This window comes from Rattus norvegicus, chromosome 1 (assembly GCF_021556685.1).
Source record: "Rattus norvegicus strain SHRSP/BbbUtx chromosome 1, alternate assembly SHRSP_T2T, whole genome shotgun sequence".
Taxonomy (NCBI): Eukaryota; Metazoa; Chordata; class Mammalia; order Rodentia; family Muridae; genus Rattus; species Rattus norvegicus.
Genome location: NC_141534.1, coordinates 133428866 through 133450648, shown reverse-complemented (window position 1 = coordinate 133450648; position 21783 = coordinate 133428866). Strand labels below are relative to the sequence as shown.

Here is a 21783-nt window from a genome sequence, read left to right as displayed (position 1 = left end):
TGTGCTTTTAACTCCCCTTCACTCTTGTAACTTGATTCTCATGGGTTACTATGGTCTCATGTGAAATGCATTATCGATATCACATGGGAAAGTGGCATTCGTGCTTCTTAATGATGTATGCCTCTAAATTACATATATGCATCATCGAATAAAAATATTAAAATGGAGGAAGGGTGTTTAGATTTTAGTGTAAGTCCATGAAATAGCCTTTCAAGTACTGGAGAGTCAAAACACACATATGAACATACATATTAACAGAAACTTCATTAACCTTATTGCTCTGCAGTGTAAAATTATATTAAGTTCTTCTAACTTTGAATATGTTATTTGTAAAATATTTTTTATCCTCCAGATAACCAAATCTGGACTAGCTCTTGAGTGAGTTCTGTTCTGCTCCATAAGTGAATGACCTAGAGAAGAGGTGATGTTTTCCCCCAATCGCATTGCTCTCTGAAGCTTACAGGAGATGCAGGAAATTGCTCTTCAGAGTGTGGAAAAGATATTGAGCCTAGATTGAATAGATACCTTCAAGACAATGAAAGCAGAAAGCAGGAAATAGCCTCACAAAATCAACCAAAATAACAGTCCCCACAACAAAGTAAAGTCTTATACAAAAATTGTTATGTCACCTGGTAAAAATTTTGAGAATGTGAGAATTAGTTGAAATAAAGGGCAGGTAAAAAGCATAGTGAGGTTCCAAGAGCACCTTGAGCAGAAGTGGACAGATCTTAGATGCCACTGCCTCTCTTGTCTTCGCCATCGGTATTCAGGTGCCAGCTTATCAGTGTAGTAGCTAGGAGTCTACAGAGATGATCCTGTCAGACTGATGGGTTAATTTTCTAGTTTTTGTACAAGTATAATAGTATTTTCAACCCTGAGTAAATTTATAAGCAGATAATTATAGTAAGGCCTCTATTTTCTTCAAAACTTTACCTTTACAAACTTTTATTATCTTCCTAAGCATAGTATTGATTTCTTTTTAAATTTTTATTATTTTTTATGTGTGGGGGTGTTTTTCCTACATGTCTGTCTGTGCACCGCACATGTACCTGTTACCCTAAGAGGCCTGAAGAAGGCATTGGATCCCTTACAATTGTAGTTACAGGTGGTTGTGAGCTGCCGAGTCTATGCTTAGCATCGAACCCTGGTCCTCTGAAAGAGCAACCCAGTACTCTTAACCAAGCTCTCTCTTCATCCCCCTAATTATAGTCTTCTAAGTTTTCAAATTCAGGACTGCCAAACGAGCTCAGCAGGTAGACGTGCTTGCCCCAGATCTGTTAGGCTGAGTTCAGTCCCCAGATTCCACATGAGAGCAGAAAAGAACCAACCTGTACAAGCTGTCCTCTGATTTCCAGGCATGCCTCTCCTCCATAAATAAATATAACTTTAAAAATTAAATTATAGAATTCATATATCAGTCGATCATTTGACTGTATGTTACTTAATATGCCTGAATTTGCTTTGTAAACCTCCACTCAGTATAGCAAGTAAACATGGTTGTTTCATTCAAGAAATTCTATAAAATTAAGATGTATGTGGTATATGCATGTGTGTGCTAATGTGCCCAGGTATGCTGGATGGTGACAGAGGTTCATGTTGTGCTGGCTTCTTGACCCTCTCCATCTTATTTTGGAGGCAGGGTCTCACTGTTGCTTGTACTTCAATCCCTGGGTCTGATTATTCCCACCACACCATCACCACTGGGGTTGCAGGCATGTATCATCATACCTGTCTTTCTTTTAAGATTTACTTTGTGTGTGTGTGTGTGTGTGTGTGTGTGTGTGTGTGTGTGTGTGTGTGTGTACGTACATGTATGCACCATGTGTGCATGTCCAAGTGTGTGTGTAGGTGCCCTTGATACTAGAAGAGGGGGAGCCATAGGTGATTGTGGATGGTTAAGAACTAACTCATATACTCTGTAAAAGTAGCAAATGCTCTTAACCACTGAGCTATGTCTTCAATCCTAATACCTGGTTTTGGCCATCCTGCTTGCGCAGAAAGCACTTTACCCACCAAGCCATTTCCCCACCTGCTGATAGTTTCCTTTGTAAGGTTTTTGATTTCAAATACTCTCATTGGCATTTTCTCTGGGGCATTTGCTGTCATACTGGGGTTCAGCTTATACTTATCTATTGAAGTCTTTCCTCGTAGCAATTTCAATATTCCAGTTAAAAGGTCTTTGATTCACATTGAGTTGATTTTTGTGCAGGGTTAGAAATAGGGGTCTACCCGTTGAAGGAATCAGAGAAAGAACTGGAAGAGCTTGAAGGGGCTCGAGACCCCTTATGAACAACAATGCCAAGCAACCAGAGCTTCCAGGGACTAAGCCACTACCTAAAGACTATACATGAACTGACCCTGGACTCTGACCTCATAGGTAGCAGTGAATATCCTAGTAAGAGCACCAGTGGAAGGGGAAGCCCTGGGTCCTGCTAAGACTGAACCCCCAGTGAACGTGATTGTTGTGGGGAGGGCGGCAATGGGGGGAGGGTGGGGAGGGGAACACCCATAAGGAAGGGGAGGGGGAGGGATTAGGGAGATGTTTGCCCAGAAACCGGGAAAGGGAACAACATTCGAAATGTAAATAAGAAATACTCAAGTTAATAAAAAAAAAAAATAGGGGTTTAATTTCATTTCTGTATGGGTGTATATCCAGTTTCGCCAACACCATTTATTGAATAGGATATCTATTCAAAGTGCATGCACTTTGTCAGCAGCTAGGTGTCCATAGCTGTTTGGATTTATCTGCAAGTCCTATATTGTATTCCATTGATCTACATGTCTTTTTATGCCAGCTGTATGCTGTATTTCTCATTATGGCTCTGTAATATGTGCTTTTTGCCTAAGATTACTTTGGCTACTTCATGAATTTTTAGAGTTTTCTCGTTCTAGGAACTAGCTATTAACATTTTGCTGAGAATTGCAGTGACTGTGAGGGTTAATTTTGGCACTGTGGCCATTTCAGAGTGTTCATCCTGCCAGTTCAGGAGCATGGGCGTTCTTCTGTTTATCTCATGTCTTCAGGTTGTTTCTTTTAGTTTCTTAAAAATTCCCTTATAGGAGTCTTTGACCGCCTTGGTTAGATTTATTTATAGTTTTAAAAACGTAAAAAAGGATATTTTTTCTTATTTCTTAGTCCATTTGTATCAAATTTGGTCTGTGTCTATGTCTATGTGTATAAAGTATTAACTTTATATGTTGATTTTTTTTCTTATAACTACTGAAAGTTGTAAGTCTTGAAGCACTATATTGAATACTAGTGCGAACTGACATTCTGTTTCCTCCTAGAGGAAATGTTCTCAGCTCTTTCCATTGGCAGGAGAGTGGCTGAGCTTGTCTTAGGTGCCCTTTACTATTTGAGGCAGGAGAGTAGCTCAGCTTGCCTCAGATACCCTTTACTATGTTGAGGTTTGTTCTGTCGTACTTTTTTCTTCAGGGCTTTTTAATTATGAATATGGATTAAACTTTGTCAAAAACCCCTCCTGTTGAGGTTGTCATAGGGTTTCTCTGTCTTAAAGTCTGTTAATAGGAGTATAACATATATTGATTTGCTTCTGCTGAATCAGCTGTGTGTCACTGGGATGATACAAATTTGAACATGATAGGACATCTTAATGTGATCTTGAATTCAGTTTGCAAGTATTTGCTGAGAATTTTTGTATCTGTGTTCATTATACGGATTAGTCTCTAGTTTTCCTTTTTGGTTGTGTCTTTTTCTGGTTTTGTTATCATGATAATACTGGCATCATAGAATGAGTCTGGTAGAAATGTTATACTTTTTTTTTTCTAGAAGTTTGGGAGAATTTGGTGGTGAATCCGTTTAGTCCTGGGTTGATTTCTTGCCTTCTAGAGCTTTGAGGTACATTAGGTTGTTTATGAACTCCTTCTGGTTTTTTAAAGTATGAACACAGAGCTATTGAGATCCCAGAGGCTCTAGTAGGTTGTACTCATTTGACTCTTAAGAGTTTTACAATGTCTTACCTGATTTTAAAACTGAGCTTCAATTTAAAAATTGAAACGTATAGCTTTCAAAAATTCAAAAAAGTATAGCTTAGTCTCCAAGTATTTATGTATTTTCTGAGCTTAGTCTTGCTGTCGATTTCTTGTTTAGTATACTTGTGATCTGATTAGTTGCAGGGAGTCATTTCAGGGGTTTTGTCTTTATTAAAGCTTCCTTTGTTGTCCGTGATATCAGTTTTAGTAATGGTTCCATGTGCTGCTGAGAAGTGTATAGTCTCTCTCTATTAGCTAGAATGCTTTGTTAAATACCTATTAAATCCAGTTGATTTATTTAATACTTAAGGTATGAAGAGTTTTTTGCTAATTTTCCTTTTGGAAGACCTGCTTATGTAATGGAGTCTCCTGTGGTACTGTGTCAGGATCTCATGTAGTCTTTGTGTCTTTTAATGTTTGTATGAATGACCAAGGAACATCAACTACCACAACTGCTAATAAAATCAACGCCAACAGCAAACCCTGTCAATAATAACCTGAGCGCAAACGGCTCATTCACCATTGAAAGGTGGACTAACAGACCATACTTAAAAATGAAGTCTAACTATTCAGCTGCCTCTAAGAAACCCATGTAGCAAGAACAGATCTAAAACCTGAAAGGCTTCTGGATTTGTTTGTAAACATTTACAATAGTTCTGCCCTGCTGGTCGATGAAGGTTCCTTTGGTTAATATGTAGTGGTTCTCTTCTCCTAACTGGGTGTGGTTCCAAGTCTTCACTCTCAGGTGTGAGCATTGCTAGGTCAGCTAGTTGGCAGCTCTCTGTTGCTTGGTAGGTTGACGAGCCTTGGACAATCTCTCAGATTTTGGGTCTCTTCTAGTTACATGAGTTTCTTAGAGCCAACTGAATAGTAAGACCTCGTTTTTAAGCATAGTCTGATAGTTTGTGTCTTTAAATGGTAAAATAGTCGCTTGCATTCAGGTTATTAAGAAGGGTTTGTTATTACTGTTGATTTTTGTTGGCAGTTGTTCTGGTTGGTTTTCATTGTTTTTTTCCTTCTTAGAGTAGTTTGCTGGTTTTGTACCTTATGAATTTTATCTCTTTTCACCTTTTTTAAATATTTTCTTTCATAAAATGTACTCTTGTGTTGTGGGTAAACTGTCATCTCCTTGTGTATATTATTCTTTAAGCATTTCCTGCACTTTTTGCTTAGTTGCCACAGATTATATTACTTGTGCTTAACTTGGTTCTCCATCAATTTTAATAGCTGGTTTTGCTGGGTTTGACAATAATGGCTTATTATACGCTGTGAAATACACTATTTTTTACTTTCCTTACTTTTAGGCCTTCTGGTCTACTATTTAATATTTTTGCCTCTGTGAGTTGATGTTTTTCCCTCATAACTTATTGGGTTGTTTGTTTTAAGTAAATGGGGGGGGGGGGGTGACATGAGGGATAAACATATGTACCATGACACATGCTTTGAGGTCAAAAGTCAACCAGGTTTTTCCTTTGCTACTTTATAAGATCCAGGAATGGAAGACAGGTTGTCCTGCCTACACTCAGTTGCATTTACCTACCGAGCCGTCTCACTGACCTTGCCTTAATGCTTTTAGTATTGTTTCTTTGCATTTATTGTGTATATGTGTGGGGGTATATGCATATGTCTCTGCAATGTGTGTGGAAATTGAAGAAAATTCTGCTAGAGTCAGTTTTTCTTTCACCATGTGGGTCCCAGGGATTGAACTCAGATCATCAGTCTTGGCAGCAAGTGCTTTTACCCACCAATCCATCTTGTCAATCCTTCTTTGTATTTTTGAAATTTTGCCTCAGATATATCATGGAGTTCATTGCTCATGTCTATTTGAAGTTCCGAGCACATATTTCAGTGAATAGGTTATTTGAGCCATGGACTATCTTAGCTCCTTTTTCTTTATTTTGGTTTCTTGGAAATTGATTTCGTTGCTTTTATATTTATCTGTATGTTTTACTGTCTTAACCTTGTCTTTCATCCCTGAGTAGTTCCTCTTCTTCATCTTTTCTGTAGATGCTTCCTACCTTTTATTTGATTTGATTAATCGGTTCTTTAATTTCCAGAATTTCTAGTTGGTTCCTTTTTCACCTTCTTACTTTTCTTATGGAATGTTTCCTTCCCGTTTTGAGTCTCTTCTTCAAGTGGCTTATTTGTTTAGTCCACAGTGGCTAACTCTGTTGCAGGAGTCTTGGGTTGAGTGTGTAGCTTCCTTTCATGAAGTTCCATGTTGTTGACTTGGTTCTGTGGTTACTGATGTGTGTTGTAGGTAGGCCTCACCTTCTCTCAGCTGTCATCCTTCCCAGTGCTGAGAAGAAGCCACAGCACAGTGCCCTGCCTGTGTTGTTGTTTCTTAATGTGTTCATGCATCTGTGGAATTGTGCTCTGCTTTATGGGTTCTCTCCTTCCTTTCCTCCTGCTTTTGTTTGTGAGTTCTCTTGTTCCGTTGACTTCCTTTGGATATGTGTCAGGAAAACTGAGTGCAGTAGCAACTGTGATGGTTGACACAGTCCCGAGTGTCCGCTGCAGAAGACACTGCGCTCTTCGCCATGTCCCTACTGTAAGGTGGGAGCCATGCTAACTTGGAGAATGTTATTTGTTGAGACTTTTATTTTGTTTTTTTTTAGAGCCAGAGGTATCAATATTCAGTAGTGAGAAAAAATATGGGGCTAGCAGTATGAAAATTGGTAGAGAAAATATTGTTTATAGGTTCAGAAAAAAAGGGTAAACTTAGAGCCTTTTCCAAGGCATATCAAACACTTAAAGTACAAAAATATACATATATTATAGTATAAATTATTCTTTTTATTAAACTTATTTATTTATTGGAAGGGGGCATGCAGGTGAAAAGGTGTCCATGTAGAGGTCAGAGGACAACTTACAGGAGTCAGTTCTCTCTACCATGCGAGACCTGTAGAATAAACTCAAGCCATCATGCTTGGTAACAAGTGTCTTTACCCACTAAGAGCCATTTTGCTGGTGACTCCCATTTCAAGATTTCAAGATACAAATACAAAAGTAGAAAAGATTTAAAATATGTAAATACAAATGAGTATCTGTCAAAATAATAGTACAATATTAATCACATTGTGTTTTATTATAAATGGTAAACTTTATATGTCATAATCAAAATTCTTATTTTTTATAAAATTAATCATCTAAGCTTATAAAATTAATCATTTTAAAAACATATATTAAATATATATGGGCAGTTAGCATTATTTTAAATTTATTAAACTATTTTAATGACTCTCTACGTGTTAATAAGCAACTGTTTTTCCCTTTCCCAGGGAATGGATTTGTAAACTCAAGGGCCTCTCCAAATTTGATTGGAAATACTGGTGCGAATAGTGTAGGCAAAGTCATGCCTACAAAGTCCCCCCCGCCACCAGGTGGGGGCAGTCTTGGAATGAACAGTCGGAAACCAGATCTACGGGTTGTCATTCCCCCTTCAAGCAAGGGCATGATGCCCCCACTTGTAAGTTGACCCACTCTTGAGCTCTGTTCTTTAAACACACTGTTTATAGTCGTCTGTAGTTTTCTCTGAGGTCTTCTAAGCCTCCCTGGTGTCCATTGGTTTGTTTTCTTAATGAATTTTCTATTCAAAATAGATTTGAAGAAAGACATTATTTTAAGTGCTTAAAAACCAAATTATTGAAATAAGTAAAACTGCTTCATGGTTATTTAAAATAAAAGCTAAATATAGAGAGGTTATTATGATCAATTTTAATTTTTTAGGGTAAAAACTTTCTTCAGACATTTGACTTCAGTTTATGAATTAAATATGCCATTTCTGTTTTATACTTTCAATAATATGTGCATTTCAGTGAGGAGTAATGAAATTGTTTGCTAGAATTCTGTATACCAAAGAAAAGTATTATAGAATATCTAAGGAAGAATGCTTGCAAACTGGAAGGAATTATTCTCTAAATAATCTTCTTTGCTTATTCCTTTCAAATAACCCTTCTCTCTGACCAGAGTGTACTTCCTACTCTACCTCTCGACAGTGCCTTATAGTTTTAGAGTCAGTTGCTCTGGAATTGTCTTTTTGTCTGAAGAACAGAATGTATATGCTCCTTAGCTTCTTGTAGACAATTTTAGAATACACATGAACGTTTTAAGACATTGAGTTCATCAACAGTTTGACTGTTAGCACACTAAATGATAGACCAAGTGCTTGTTCTGTGTGCTCTCTATGTTTGCCATTTGCGTTTCGTTAAGTGCAAGTAATGCTGTCAGGCTCAGGAAGTGAGTCTGCATTTGTGTAGTGTTTCATAGATTCCAAAACACCAGTAATTCGTTAGGGTTATTTTCTCATTTAATTCTCAATTAGGTTTTAATCATAGCCGGGTAGAGATGAGAAAACAGAACTAAGAGTTACTATTTGTCCAAGGTAGCAGTACACATGGCCAGGATTTTTAAGTCATAATTTGTTTAAATCTCAAACTCTGCATTAGATAAATAAAAGTGTAGGGAGGGGCTCTTTCATTTGGGAAAACTGAAAATTTAAAATAAGTTGCTTTTAACTTTATGCTGTTAGAAAATTCATTTTAGTGCTGCTAATTCACAGTGGTGGTCAGATGGCCTAACGGCTAGAGAAGATGGTTACTGTGGAGAAAGATATTGGTGCTAGTGTGATTAGTGACTTGCTGGAGGTCAAGCATGCAGTGAAACTCCTGAAGCCCCAGTGGAGGTTAAGTCTGTTTTCTCTATAGGAGGAGACTTCTATTTAGGAGCCTATAAAAGTCCTATAGAGGACTTCTCTATAGGAAAGACTCTTGTCTTTCCATCTTGTGTACCAGGTAAAATAAGACCTGGTAAGATCTCCGGAAACCCATCTGGCCACTGCAGTGAGGACAACCTTTGTGTGAGTCATTTTCTTTTCCATGGGATAAATACAGTGAGGGATGCTCAACAAATATTGTCACCTCTAGTGCACTGATGATACATCATCTTGTCTGCCACAGCAACAATAATTTTTAAAACTAGTCTAGTTCCTGAGAAAGGTAACTAAAACTTCGCAGTGGCAGGGCCAACAAGGAAACATGAGAAGAACCAAAATCAAACATGATCTGAAAGCTGCAAGACTTTTATCATGTAGTGCAACATGTCTGCAAGTGGAGTTCCAAATTGGAGAACAGTAGGAACAGTGGTCTAAGGGAGATAATCACCATGTAGGATAATACTTCCAGTGCACATGTGCACAAAAACACACATGCATATTGGAACTGCTCAAAGCAAAGGGCAAATAGAAACTTTTAAAAACAGCCAGTGAATAGAAACATGTACCTTACAGAGCAAAGATAGGAAATGACTACCATGCCGATCTTTCAGCTGGCCATCAATGAGGCAACAATAAACACAAAACTCTTCCTTCACCTAACCCAGCAAAAATTATCTTAAAAAGTAAATGAAAAGCCTTTTCAAACCAAAACCAGAAATGTATTGCCAATAGAACTACTGTACAAGAAATGTTATAGTCTTCTTGAATAAGTAATGCTAGTGTCCACAAAATCTTGACTATATGCAGAGAACCAAAGAACAGAGGGAATAAAAGAAACAGTTTATAAACCTTTACTTTAGAACAGCTTTTGATTCATTGGAAAGATCACTAAAATCATATGGTTCCTTATACTTCATACACAATGTTTTTAACAGTTTATATTACTATGGCACAGTCATTAACATTAATGACCCTGTATTATAAATTATTATTAATTAAAATTCATATTCATACACATTTCCTAGGTTTTAAACTTCATCTCTTTCTTCATGCCAGGAGTCAGACTAGGTTTCATAGCATGTGTCTTCTATTGCTGTGACCAAAAAGCAAGTTGGAAAAGCAAGGGTTTATTTGGCTTATAGTTCCATATCACAGTCATCATCAAAGGAAGTCAGGACAGGAACTCAAGTAGGCCGGACACCTGGAAGCAGGAGCTGTTGCAGAAGCCATGGAGGGGTGCTGCTTATTGGCTTGCTTTCTATGGCTTGCTTTCTTCTAAAATCGAGGATCACCAACGCAGGGATGGCACCACCCATAATAGCCTGGGTCCTCCCCCATCAATCACTAATGTAGAAGGTTTTCTCCAGGTTTGACTACTACCCAAAATTATGGAGGCATTTTCTCAATCGAGATTCTTTCCTCTCGGATAACTTTGTCTTGTGTCAGAACTGACATTAAACCATACCAGGACAAGCAAACAAAGGCTCCTGCTCCACAGGTGACAGCTGACCTCAGTCTTGAGCACTCACATGGTAGGAAGAGAGAACTGACTCCTGCACATTGACCTTTAACCTGCACACATACCTGTGAGTGCATACACAGAGAATAAATAAAATTCTTGATAAGGATGAGAAGAAGGTCCCAAGTTAGTACCTGTAGCTTTTATTTTGAAAAAGAAGAGAAAATTTAACCTAGAGCAGCAAAAGAAAATAAGTAACAAGAACTTTAAAATGGAAAAGGAGTAGAGTCAAAGCAGTCAAACTGACAAAAAAACAAAAACAAAAACAAAAAAACCCTTTTTTTGTCTTCCCAGATTAATTGATCACTTTCTAGCCATGCTGACCAAAGACAGGCAGAAGATACAGGTTCTAAATACCAAGGATGGGTGGGGTGCAAAATGCAAATGCTGAGAAAGGGAATGGCACCGACTGTCCCGAGATATAAACTACCAGGAAATTACTCAGTTCACCTAGATGCTAAATAAAGAAGTTGGATTTTTCATTTTAATGTCTTCTGAAATAGAAGTTCCAGATCTAGATGGTTTCACTGGCAAACTCTCAAACATTTTAAGGAAGAATTAATAGCAACTCTTCACAATTTCAGATAGGGAAGAAAAAAAAGAACATTTCCCCCTCATTTTATTTTATTAGGCAGCAACCGTTTTAATACAAAGCCAGAATAAGACATTGTAAGCAAATATAACTGGTTTATAACTATAAACCAGTGTTGTTCATGGACTCTGTAGACACAGAAGCCCTTGTGTGTTTTCTGGTTGTCTGTTGAGAATTCCTCAAGTAATTTCCTCTAGTAGCCGAGTGTACCTGTGCTCAGATTGCAGTATCTAAACACCATTATCTGGTTCAGAGACTAGGGGTTGCCTTGGGGAAGGGGTGGGGTATAGGGAAGCACAAGATAAGCCAGGAGCCAAGGAATAGGGATGCAGTTATTGAAAGGCTCCTGGGACCATTCTTTTAAAAAAAAAAAAAAATCCAAAGGTAGAAAATTTTAAATTAGCAGTAGTTTGAGGTTATAACTCAAGGAATAAGAAATGCTGACTCCATCATACAAATATGATTAAATAAATAAGGAACTGGTAAAACCTCCTCCTTAGCAGATCTAATTAGTAATTTTTGGAAGAAATCTAAGAATAGGAAAGCTGGACCTTAAAGCATTCCTTTAACCCCAGAACTCAGGTGCAAGGCCAGCTTGGTCTAAACAGTGAGGTCCAGTTCCAGGAGAACACAGACACACTCTGTCTGGAAAACAAACAAACGAGAATAGGAAACAGCTTTAGATTAGCATAGTAGAGCCATAACTATTATAGGCAAGCCAGAAAGTAAATGCTGCAGCTAGTAGGCAACCATTTAAAGTGCAACATTTACATACCTCAATATGTGTGGTTTATAAAGGGAATTGTGCTTTAGTGGGGAATCCTGAAGGACATTACCATAGTTTAGGTAACTGGCTTAACATCACTAGTTGTAAAACAAAAAGAAGACAGCTGCCTTCTGATAAGGTCAGGTATTCTTTCCAAAGTTTGTGTTCTTCAGCCTACCCAGGCTGGTGGAGTCTAAGTGCAAAACTTTACAAATAGGATCCCTGGTCTCAACAGTTTTGTGGGGACATTAACTTCAGAAAGAGGTGTGTGAAGGAGCTCTCAGCAGGTGCTCTCAGGGCTGTGAAGTAAAATGGTTAAACCACAAATGTGTATAACAAAGAAGTACACCCGAAAAGAGCAGCCACTTAGGTGGCTCCCTGAGCACCTTGCAGGTGAGGTAGGAAGTACCTGCTAGGAACTTTCTGAAATTAAGTCACTCAAGGCACAGAAATGTGTGTTAGGAAGACCCAGACTACTTGGGACTTTGAAACTGCTTAATAAAATCATATCTGGTCATCGAAAGAAAAACAAAACAAAACCATGAACCCCGTGAAAAGTGTACTCTGTACTCTTCATGCAACAAGAGTTGGAGTTATTTTGACACCTGTCGTGTGAGTGGGAGATGAGTGCTGTGTCTAACTGAGCGGCGGAAATGTTTGCCCACTTGTACTGAGTGCTCCTTTGTTGCTCATTTGCAGAGAGACCTGCTTTAAGACTATGACTCCGTCAGTGGGGCTCGGGACACTTTATAGATTAGAAGAAACTTGACTTACTCAAGTAAAGTAGAAAATAACAATGAGCAGACTGTTTCTAGCATATTAATATGTCATAACCACTTAAAAGAAAAGGAGAAAACCTGTTTCATTTTTTTTTTTTTTACTATTTGTAAAGCTTAACAGTTCACTTTTCTTCCAGTCTTTTTGTTTTGTTTTGTTTTCATATGCAAGGCTTTACTCCACTAAGATAGTTTTATCCATGTGAACACTGTTCTTTGCAAGTGGTAAACATGTATTATTACTCAAAACTGTAGCACCTATTAGCAAACATGTATTGAGGTTTTTTGTTTTTTTGTTTTTTTTTTAATGTATTGAGTTTTATGATGCTGTGTTGGCCACTGGGAAAATGAAACACACAACAGTTTTCTAACTAGAGCTGGTAGTAGACAGACATGTAGACTGTCTGGCCAGATGGGGTAGTTCTGCAGAGATTAAAATGTATTAAGTACACAGTGTTGCCCTTGGAAGTGTCCCAGAAACATGGGCTGTGTGTAGGAGAGGCTCATGTAAGAGTAAGTGTGTGGGGCTGGGGAGATGGCTCAGCGGTTGAAAGCGCCCGACTGCTCTTCCGGGGGTCCTGAGTTCAATTCCCAGCGACCACATGGTGGCTCACAACCATCTGTAAAGAAATCTAATGCCCTCTTCTGGTGTGTCTGAGGATAGCTACAGTGTACTTATATATAATAAATGAATAAATCTTAAAAAAAAAAAAGAGTAGGTGTGTGGAGAGGTGGGATTAAGGGGTAGGATGGGGCTTTAAATCATTGACTGGAGAATTTAAAAGAAGCAAGTACTATATACATCATTTGCTATGTATATAATCTCCATAAAGTTCAGACAGCTAGTAGAATCCACATGCCATGTCTTTCTAAAGAGAGAGCTTGTTGTGAGCTCCAGCAATCTTAGCTAACTCTCTTATCCCTCTATGTGCTGAGTGCAGTCGGAGGAAGAGGAGTTGGAGCTGGTGAGTGTGCTTTCCTGCTTGAACAGAGTTGAAAATATGTAATAGTACTAATTATTTTAAATGCTTTATTTAACCTTTGCTACAAGGATATTTTTCTATTTGTTTTCTATTCAAACATTTTTTAATCAAGAAATTTACCTACTGGTACTAGTGATCCTAGTTTTTATGTTTATTGCTGTATATATTGGTCCCTTTTATTTGCGAGGTAAAGGAGAAGACATATTGAAGTAGCCTGTAAAAACAATAGCTGTCCATGAGCACAAGACACTTTAAGCTTTTTCTGCTAAGGAAATACACAAGATGTGGCTTTCCAATTTATTTCAAGTGTTTTTAGAAAATGACTTCACCCTCAGAGTCCCTAAGATCGTAACACAGAATCTTGTGTTATGTTTCTTTCTTTCAAAAAGATTACATCATTGTTGGTGAGGTCACCTTTTTCAGAGTTGATTATTTCATCCTGCATGAGACAGTCTGAACCACAAGGGGGTTCCCTGTTTACAAAAAGAAATGTCTGTGATTGAACATACACACATTTACTTCTTACCAGGAGATAGATGATTCTTAAAAGCAGCTGTACCTGTTTTTCCAAAACAAGTATTTTCTGTTGTTTTTTTCCTCTGGAAAATAAACTTGATTAAAAATAACTTAGCTCTTTCTTGGGAACTAAAACCCAAATTCAACGGATGCCATCATATGCTTTCTGAGTCATTTGCTGCTTAGATGACTCCAGTTTAAGGGGAATAAAACTTGTGAGTGTCCGGGTTTTAGCATGGGCAGGGGATTCGGAGTGCATGAGAGCATGGGGTGTAAAGCATCACTGGCTTCATTTACTTATCATGACATGTTTATGCATGCTGGTGTGTTTTGCAGTTTCTTTTCAAATAAGGTTCTCTGTTCTTTATCCTTAAAATAAGAGTTGCTCTTTTATTTGCTCAGTGCTTGCTCGTTTTTGGATTGGTATCTGAAATGTACTCACTGATTAGCTGTAAATGTGATGCTGGATTACACAGTGAATGTCTTTGGGGAAATTCTTTACTTAAGGATACCACTAATGGTTGCATTATGGTTCAAACTGAAATAATTCGTCTTATACTAGACCCTGCTCTTTACCCTTAAGTAATTGTCCTACATGCTTTAATTATCTAGCACTGTGTTGCCCTCTAGTGGTTCTGAAAGTCACTCACTCATGGACCACACTGCTGCAGGGATCTCTCTCTATCTGGTTGGTAGAACGAGTGTAGTCATTATTACTCCAGTCTTTGAGTCATACCAGGAAGTTGCCATGAAGACACAACTCCAAAGAGCCTAGAGTAGGGATAGCCTACATCAAACTTTATCAACACTATTTTTTTTACTTAGTTTGATTTCAGACCAGATTAAGTCCCTCACTCAAAAAACTCAGTGAAATTGTTGACTCAATGCTGAGACTACTACATTTCTCCACCTATCATACCAATGTATGACTTTAAAATAACACGTAACTACAGAATCTCAGAGATAGTTTCTGAATGTGTTGAATGTAGAAATGATGAAAATAAGAAAGATCACTAGAAAGTGTAGTTGATCACATTCCTTAAAGTTTAAGCTAATCCATACTCTAAAAATTAATCAATTTAAAACGCAAAGCAGAACCAGAAATACAATCCTCTAGAACTCAGAAAATTGTTCAAAGCAGTTTATCCCCTAAAATAATTGTTGATGGCTCTGATCCAAAGTGAAGGGAAAGAAAGCAGCCAGCTCCTGGGCCTGTAAGCAAGAGTGAGGCCACAGCAACTAGGTTAGAAGCCTTGTACTTCTAGAATCATTGTATCTCATTACAGGTTTAGTGGGATTGCTGTGGACTAGAAGGATATAAATACATTTGTCTGTTTAAGTCACCAATATTGCCAATAATGTAAAGTTTCAACTACACAAAGTCTGGGGACAGTAAGAATGCTGTTCTGGGTTCATTTCTGTATACCCCCTTAATTAGCAGGAGCACTGAAAGCCAGACATGACAAACATGTCTGACTTCCTTCTGTAACAAATTAAAGGGTTCAGAGAAGTAAAGTGATTTTTCTCCAGGCTTAAGAAGAAGGGAATCAGTGACTAAGACTGGAGTGATAGCCGCATATCATATGGTATTCAGATGTCCCGTAAGAAGATATGTAGGAAATCCGAACTGACACAAGAGAAGCTGGAGTCGAGACCCTCAAGACTGGTACTTGTTAGGCATTCACATTTAGCCAGAGGCCTCATTCATCTCAGTGCTTGCTGAAATAGTGGAGGAAAATGCAGTCTCATTCAGATCCTTCAATAGCGACATAGACCCCTAAACTATCGGTCATCAGGCTATAACTTTATTTGTAAAAACAAATTATTCCTGCCCTTTAGCTTCTTGTATACAAACTGTGGAGTCTCTTCTGTTCTCTGATCCTTGGTCTTGGAAAAAGTCAACTTTATGTCAGTGTGAAGGAAAAAATGATTCTGTCAAACCCCTACACATGGAAGGCAGGGACTATCCTAATGTAGCTTCATCATTTAAGAGTTGACTTTTTTTTTTTTTTTTTTTGCTAGGAATAGGTAGTCCTTAAATCCCAACTGTCAGGAGGCAGAGGCAGAGGCAGAGGCAGAGGCAGAGGCAGAGGCAGAGGCAGATGGATCTCTGTGTGCTCAAGTCAAGGCTGATCTGCATAGCATGTTCCTGATCAGCCAGGGCTACCTAGTCACTAGAGGGAAAAGGGGACAAGAGGAAAGGGGGCGGGAGGAGGGGTGTCAACATTTTAATTTATTCCCAACCTGCCTAAGATACTTTTATTCCAATACAGCGAGTCAGTATTAATAGCTTTTGAAAAGTACATTATTGAGAAACTTAGAGCCTTTTCTTTCAGAAAACTGGAAGACCAGAATGATACAGATCTGAATGTGCTGTTAAAACCTAAATCACCTGCAGGGTGAGCATGTGGGAAGCCATAACACAAGCTACATGGACTAAGCCACAACTAAAGCATTAGTGTATAAGGACTGCAAAGGAAGTAGCTTTGATTCCTGTAGTCCTAGATTTATAATCTCATATAGACAAGTTACTTTTGCTGCCATCAGCTATTTAAAACACACGCAGACCTCATTAAATGTAGCTGAACAATACTTGTAATGATATCAGATCCTCATTAAGCTATCACACAAAAGTGTAATCACCCATAAGGTAAGTTTCTATTTTAAGACATGCATCTAGGATTAATATGCTGTAGTCTTAAAGGGGAAAATGAATAATTAATACAAAGATAGATCTCTTAATTATTTAGCTATTCCCATTAATATCTTTAAGGTTTTCATATCACTGTTTCAAGAAATAATGATATTCACATAAAACTGTGAAGTGTCACATTTAAATTGGAAGTTATTTTTAAAATATTTAGTCTGAACTAAATATCACATAATTACACTTAATCTTTTTTTCTGATCTCTCACAGAATGCCCAAAGGATAAGTAGTTCTCAAGCCACTCAACCTCTTGCCACGCCCGTGGTGTCTGTGACAACTCCAAGCTTGCCTCCGCAGGGACTAGTGTACTCGGCCATGCCGACAGCCTACAACACTGGTGAGCCGACTCGGGGCCCTTCCTGACTCTGTTCTTGGCCTTTTCTAAACAAGATGTACTTTTGTAATTTTTTAGCATGTTTATTGATAATGCTATCTCTGGGTTTTTTGTTTCAATTTTAAATATATTTTTTTAAAAATGCTAAAACTTTAAAAAGTTGCATAAAATAAGTTGATAATAGAATGAAGTAAGTTATTTCTCCAACATGAGCTTTTACTGCTTTTATTTCTTGAGGGGCAGGGGGTTGAGACAGGGTTTCTCTGTGTAGCCTTGGTTGTCCTAGAACTCACTCTGTAGGCCATGCTGGTCTCAAAAGCATTCCCCTGCTTCTCAAGTGCTGGGATTGAAGGTGTGTACCACTATGTCTGACTTTTACTGATTCTTAAGAAAGAAGCAAGTAGATGTTGTCAACTCTGGCACACATTCAGCCAAGAAAGGTAGGCAAATTGCTTCGGTATTTTTATGAAGTCTTTTCTTGCACAGTATCTTGTTCCTCCTCAACTTTGAAATCAGATTGTTTTGTCTTTATGCTGTAAACCTGCTCTGGGAAAGGGTAGAGGTCTCTTAGGGGTATGGAAGGTGCTTCAGTGTGGCAGGCGATGTGTGTTTTTTCTCCTGTAGCTACTGGCTTGGTCTATGTTGTTTGTACCTGTGGAGGAGAATGAGCTCTTGTTTCTCCCCACAGCCAGTCGCTTTGCTGCTGAGAAGAGGTTTTCATTCATTTGTTTCTTTGTTTTGTTTTGTCTCGGACTTCTCATCTTAAAATAGTCTCAAGACAGAAGGCTGTTAAAGTTTAGGAGTAGCTGGGCAGTGGTAGCACACACCTTTTACCACAGCACTTGTGGTGGGGAGTAGGGTAGAGGCAGGCAGATCTCTGAGTTCAAGGCTAGCTGTTCTACAGAGTGAGTTCCAAAACAGCCAGGGCTTTACAGAGAACCCCCTGGTCTTGAAGCGCACACACACACACACACACACACACACACACACACACACACACACACACAGACAAAGAGAGACAGAGAGAGACACAGATACAGACAGACAGACACAGAGAGAGATAAGGAGGATCCCAGTGATGGGGAGGGATGCTGCTAGCCTAGCCAGATGGCTCATATGAAGAACTGGTGTACAGCAGAGAGTTCACTATTGGGTCTATCATTCTAAGACAGGTAGAAAGCACATGCAGTTTCACTTTCTCCCCATTTGGGCCAAATTCCTGTGGCTCTGGGAAAGGAAGGAAGGAAGGAAGGAAGGAAGGAAGGAAGGAAGGAAGGAAGGACGGACGGACGGACGGACGGACGGAGGAAAAAAAAGAAAGAACACCTTTTCTGTCATCAGAAGGCTGCATCGCGGGGCTGGAGAGATGGCTCAGTGGTTAAGAGCACTGACTGCTCTACCAGAGGTCCTGAGTTCAATTCCTAGCAACCACATGGTGGCTCACAACCATCTGTAATGAGATCTGATGCCCTCTTCTGGTGTGTCTGAAGAGAGTGACAGGGTACTCACTTATAAATAAAATCTTAAAAAAAAAAAAAAAAGAGTCTCCTTTATGACGCTCAGAAGTGGACTGTGGCGGAGATCACCTAATTTTAGATTTCAGAGTAAATGCTTTGGCATCAGTACTAAAACTGCTATGTGGGGCTACCTGGAGGGTCAAGCAGTTTATACCTCTGATTGGCACTTTAACTCCAGGGCTAGTTCTTTCCAAACAACTTGTAATGGTCTTGTTGGCAAAGCCTAGGGGATGACCTTTACCTTCCCAGGTACCTGTATGAAAACAAACTGCTCCAGTCTATCAGATGCTTAGTAGCCTGTGAATTGTAGCCCATTGTTTGTCTTGCACAGAACTAATTTCAGAAAAGACCAGAGCTTGAACACTTAGAGAAATTCTGTTCGAGTTCATCAGTTACTTGCTGCAGAAGAGATTTTGAGTTAAGGGCAGATCTTTTTTACAGATGAGGAGCAGACACAGCTTAGTTGGTCAGCATTTGTAGGAAAGTTCTGCACTGTTAGACTTTCTAGTTTGTGCTGAGGTTGAGAAGCTAGGAAAGAAGGGAGCTAGAGAGGTTGGGTACACAGATGCGTGTCGCTGAGGAGGCCCAGTGTGGATTGAGTATCAGAGTTAGACTGCAGTATTCTGTGTGCCTCATTGCATGCCTTCCAGCATTCTCAAAATTCTACTGTGATACTACTCGTTTTTAAAAACACCATTAGTTTCTAAAGAATGTATATATGTATAAGCACTTTTTAATATTGCATACATATATTTTTACCGAGTCTCCAAGGAATTACTGAAACACATAAAAAGTGGGTGGAGTCGGGCGCCCTTAAAATCATGACTAAGCATGAGTCTCATTCCATCTGAGGTCACTGTCATTCTCCTCCCTAGAATAGCTGTTTCCTTTTGTGTTTTCTCTTTTCCCATATTATTGTGTATATTTTTTTTTCTGTAGATTCTTAGTGTCAAGTCCACCATGCCAGGCAGTAAGTAAAGATATGAATAAAGGAGCAACTTTCAAAAATAGCCTGTGGTCCCATGGACACTTCCTCATGCCCTCAGTAACATCACTCCAGCTTTAAGAAGCATTAGCACGTCTGACAGGTGCCCTGGCAGGCCCTGTAAATAAAGTGTGTAGTCTTGTAGTGGAACTGAGGTCTGCCATAAGAAAGACCCTTAGCACTGGGAAAGTCCTGTTCCTATTGTGTCAGCACGGACATAGGCAGGAGGCCACCAGCCAGAGCAAGGTGAGTGTCACACGAAGGGCAGTGAGAGTTGAGCTGGAAGAGTGGGATTTGTTGGGTATGTTGCAGAGCATTACGATCATATTGTTGTTTTCAGACATGTCAGTTTTGGCTCTAATGGCCGAGTGGTCATAGGAGATGGCTCTTTGGTTAAGACTTGGTGCTAGTCTTGCAGAGGATCCATGTTTGGACCCCTCACCCACTTTAGGCAGCTTATAACTGCCTGTAACTCCAGCTCCAGGGGAGTCCAGCACCCTCTTCTGTCCTCTGTGGGAACCTTTACTCATGTGTACAGATACCCAGACACATAACTAAAATGATAAAAACAAGTCTTGTCTTTTAAGTGAGTGCCAATAGGTCGTAGAAAGGTTGTTTAGTGGTCCAAGTAATGGTTTACTGGTGGCTTAGACCAGAGTATTAGATTACATTGGAACCTCCTCAAGCTAAAGGGACAGCAAGGTAGAATTGACTAGAGTTGTTGATAGCTCAGGTTAAGCATGCAGCAGAGAAATAATGTGAACACTCGGTTTTTCTTGGCATGAGCCATTGGGTATGTTGGTGCAACTTATCAAGAAAGGAAAGACAGCTTTGAGAACATGAGTTCAGTTTGGGTTATGCCAGAATTAAGGTGTTTATGGAGATGGTCAAGTGGGTCTCTGGACAGGCCAAGAAGCCAAGAGAGAATTATGGACTGGAAGGGTTACTAGAGTAGACATCAGGCTAGAGGACCAACTGCTTTAAACACCTTTTTTGAAACATGAGAAAAAAGTTAAAAGTAGCAGTCTCTGCCTCCTTTCTTCAGAACTAAATGGAAACCCTGTGTTGATGATGAATTAAAGTAAGTACATGTAAGCAGTATCTAACAACCTAAGCCTTGGTCACAGTAATTGTGACTGAAGCATTCGTAGAAAATGACTTGTATGTCATAGAAAGATGTTCATGAATTTGAGGTGACATGTGCAGTCGGGGAGCTCCTGAAGCAAATGTAGTTGATTGTGTTGTGTATTCGTTCAGCAAGAAATGGTTCGTCCTTCCTGTCCTGCTGAGCATCAACACCTGTCAATGCAGGTTCAATACAGTGTTCCAGTGTCTATCTTTTCCCAAGGGCCAGGTATATTTATCTGTGTAGTAATAATATCCTTCTTTTGTAGATTACTCATTGACCAGCGCTGACCTGTCCGCCCTGCAAGGCTTTACTTCCCCTGGAATGCTGTCTCTGGGGCAGGCTTCAGCCTGGCAGCAGCACCATCTAGGACAAGCGGCCCTCAGCTCTCTAGTGTGAGTAACTGGGAATTTTCCTGATCTTTTGCACTTGGCCTGCCCATACTTGTGTCAGTCCTCTTTGACTTTGTGGGCTGTCAGGAACAAGCCCTGCCATGACCCTCGCTTATGTTCACACAAGGGTCAGGAGAGAGTGTCTTCTTAACAGAGCTCTAGATAGCAGTGTGGGTGCTGAGGAACCAGGCGCTCCTTGAAGGGATCTGTGGAGCAAAACTTTTCTTATTAAATGTGGAGAGTCTCTGATGGTACCAAGGGAACCCTACAATGCAGATGGCACCTGCAGGCTCCCTTCTCACTCACTGCCAGATGAATAAGCCATTGTGTCCCAGCATGATCTCTGAGTTTGCTTTCTGAGGAAAGGGAGCTGAAAACATTTAGGCTCATCTGCATTCTCTCCTTTGCTTTGGAGAAGAGGACAGCAAGCTTATGCATTCTCCTTGGATCTTAGTAGAAGAAAAATAGAATTGAAAATATTCTGTGTATGAGTCCAGTGCCATAGGATTCATTTGATTGTTTCTGGCCCAGTTTACAAACTACTTCATTCATAAGAGGAATGTTCCTTATAGGCGAGGTATAAAGCAGAGAAGATTTATGATGGTGCCAAGAAGAGGCCAGACTCCCTGAACATCAGAAGGAACAAGTACAGGAGGGCATCCCGAAGAGGGACAGCATAGCCCCAGCTAGCTGGCTGCTTTGCACTTGATCAGGCCTGGGCACCCTAGCCTCCTGCACATAGTGCCCAGAGAGCTAGCAACTCCTTTCTCTTGGGCAGTGAAAGAACTGCACGTGTGGACTGTCACCAGTGTCACTCTAGAGAACTGTGTGGCGCATGGAAGTGCCAAGTGCCTTAGGGAAG

General features: G+C 39.5%; 1 protein-coding gene across 18 annotated transcripts in view; it reads left to right on the top strand.

The window, feature by feature from the left end:
- The window catches only part of Mef2a (myocyte enhancer factor 2a), a 133993-nt gene that overhangs the window by 107583 nt on the left and 4627 nt on the right, over positions 1-21783 (top strand). For 12 of the 18 annotated variants that reach the window (NM_001437578.1, NM_001437581.1, XM_087566336.1 and 9 more), the window contains 3 exon segments: positions 7275-7462; positions 16778-16904; positions 20798-20924. In NM_001437578.1, the coding sequence (NP_001424507.1) occupies positions 7275-7462; positions 16778-16904; positions 20798-20924 (442 nt within the window). 18 annotated transcript variants of the gene reach the window in all.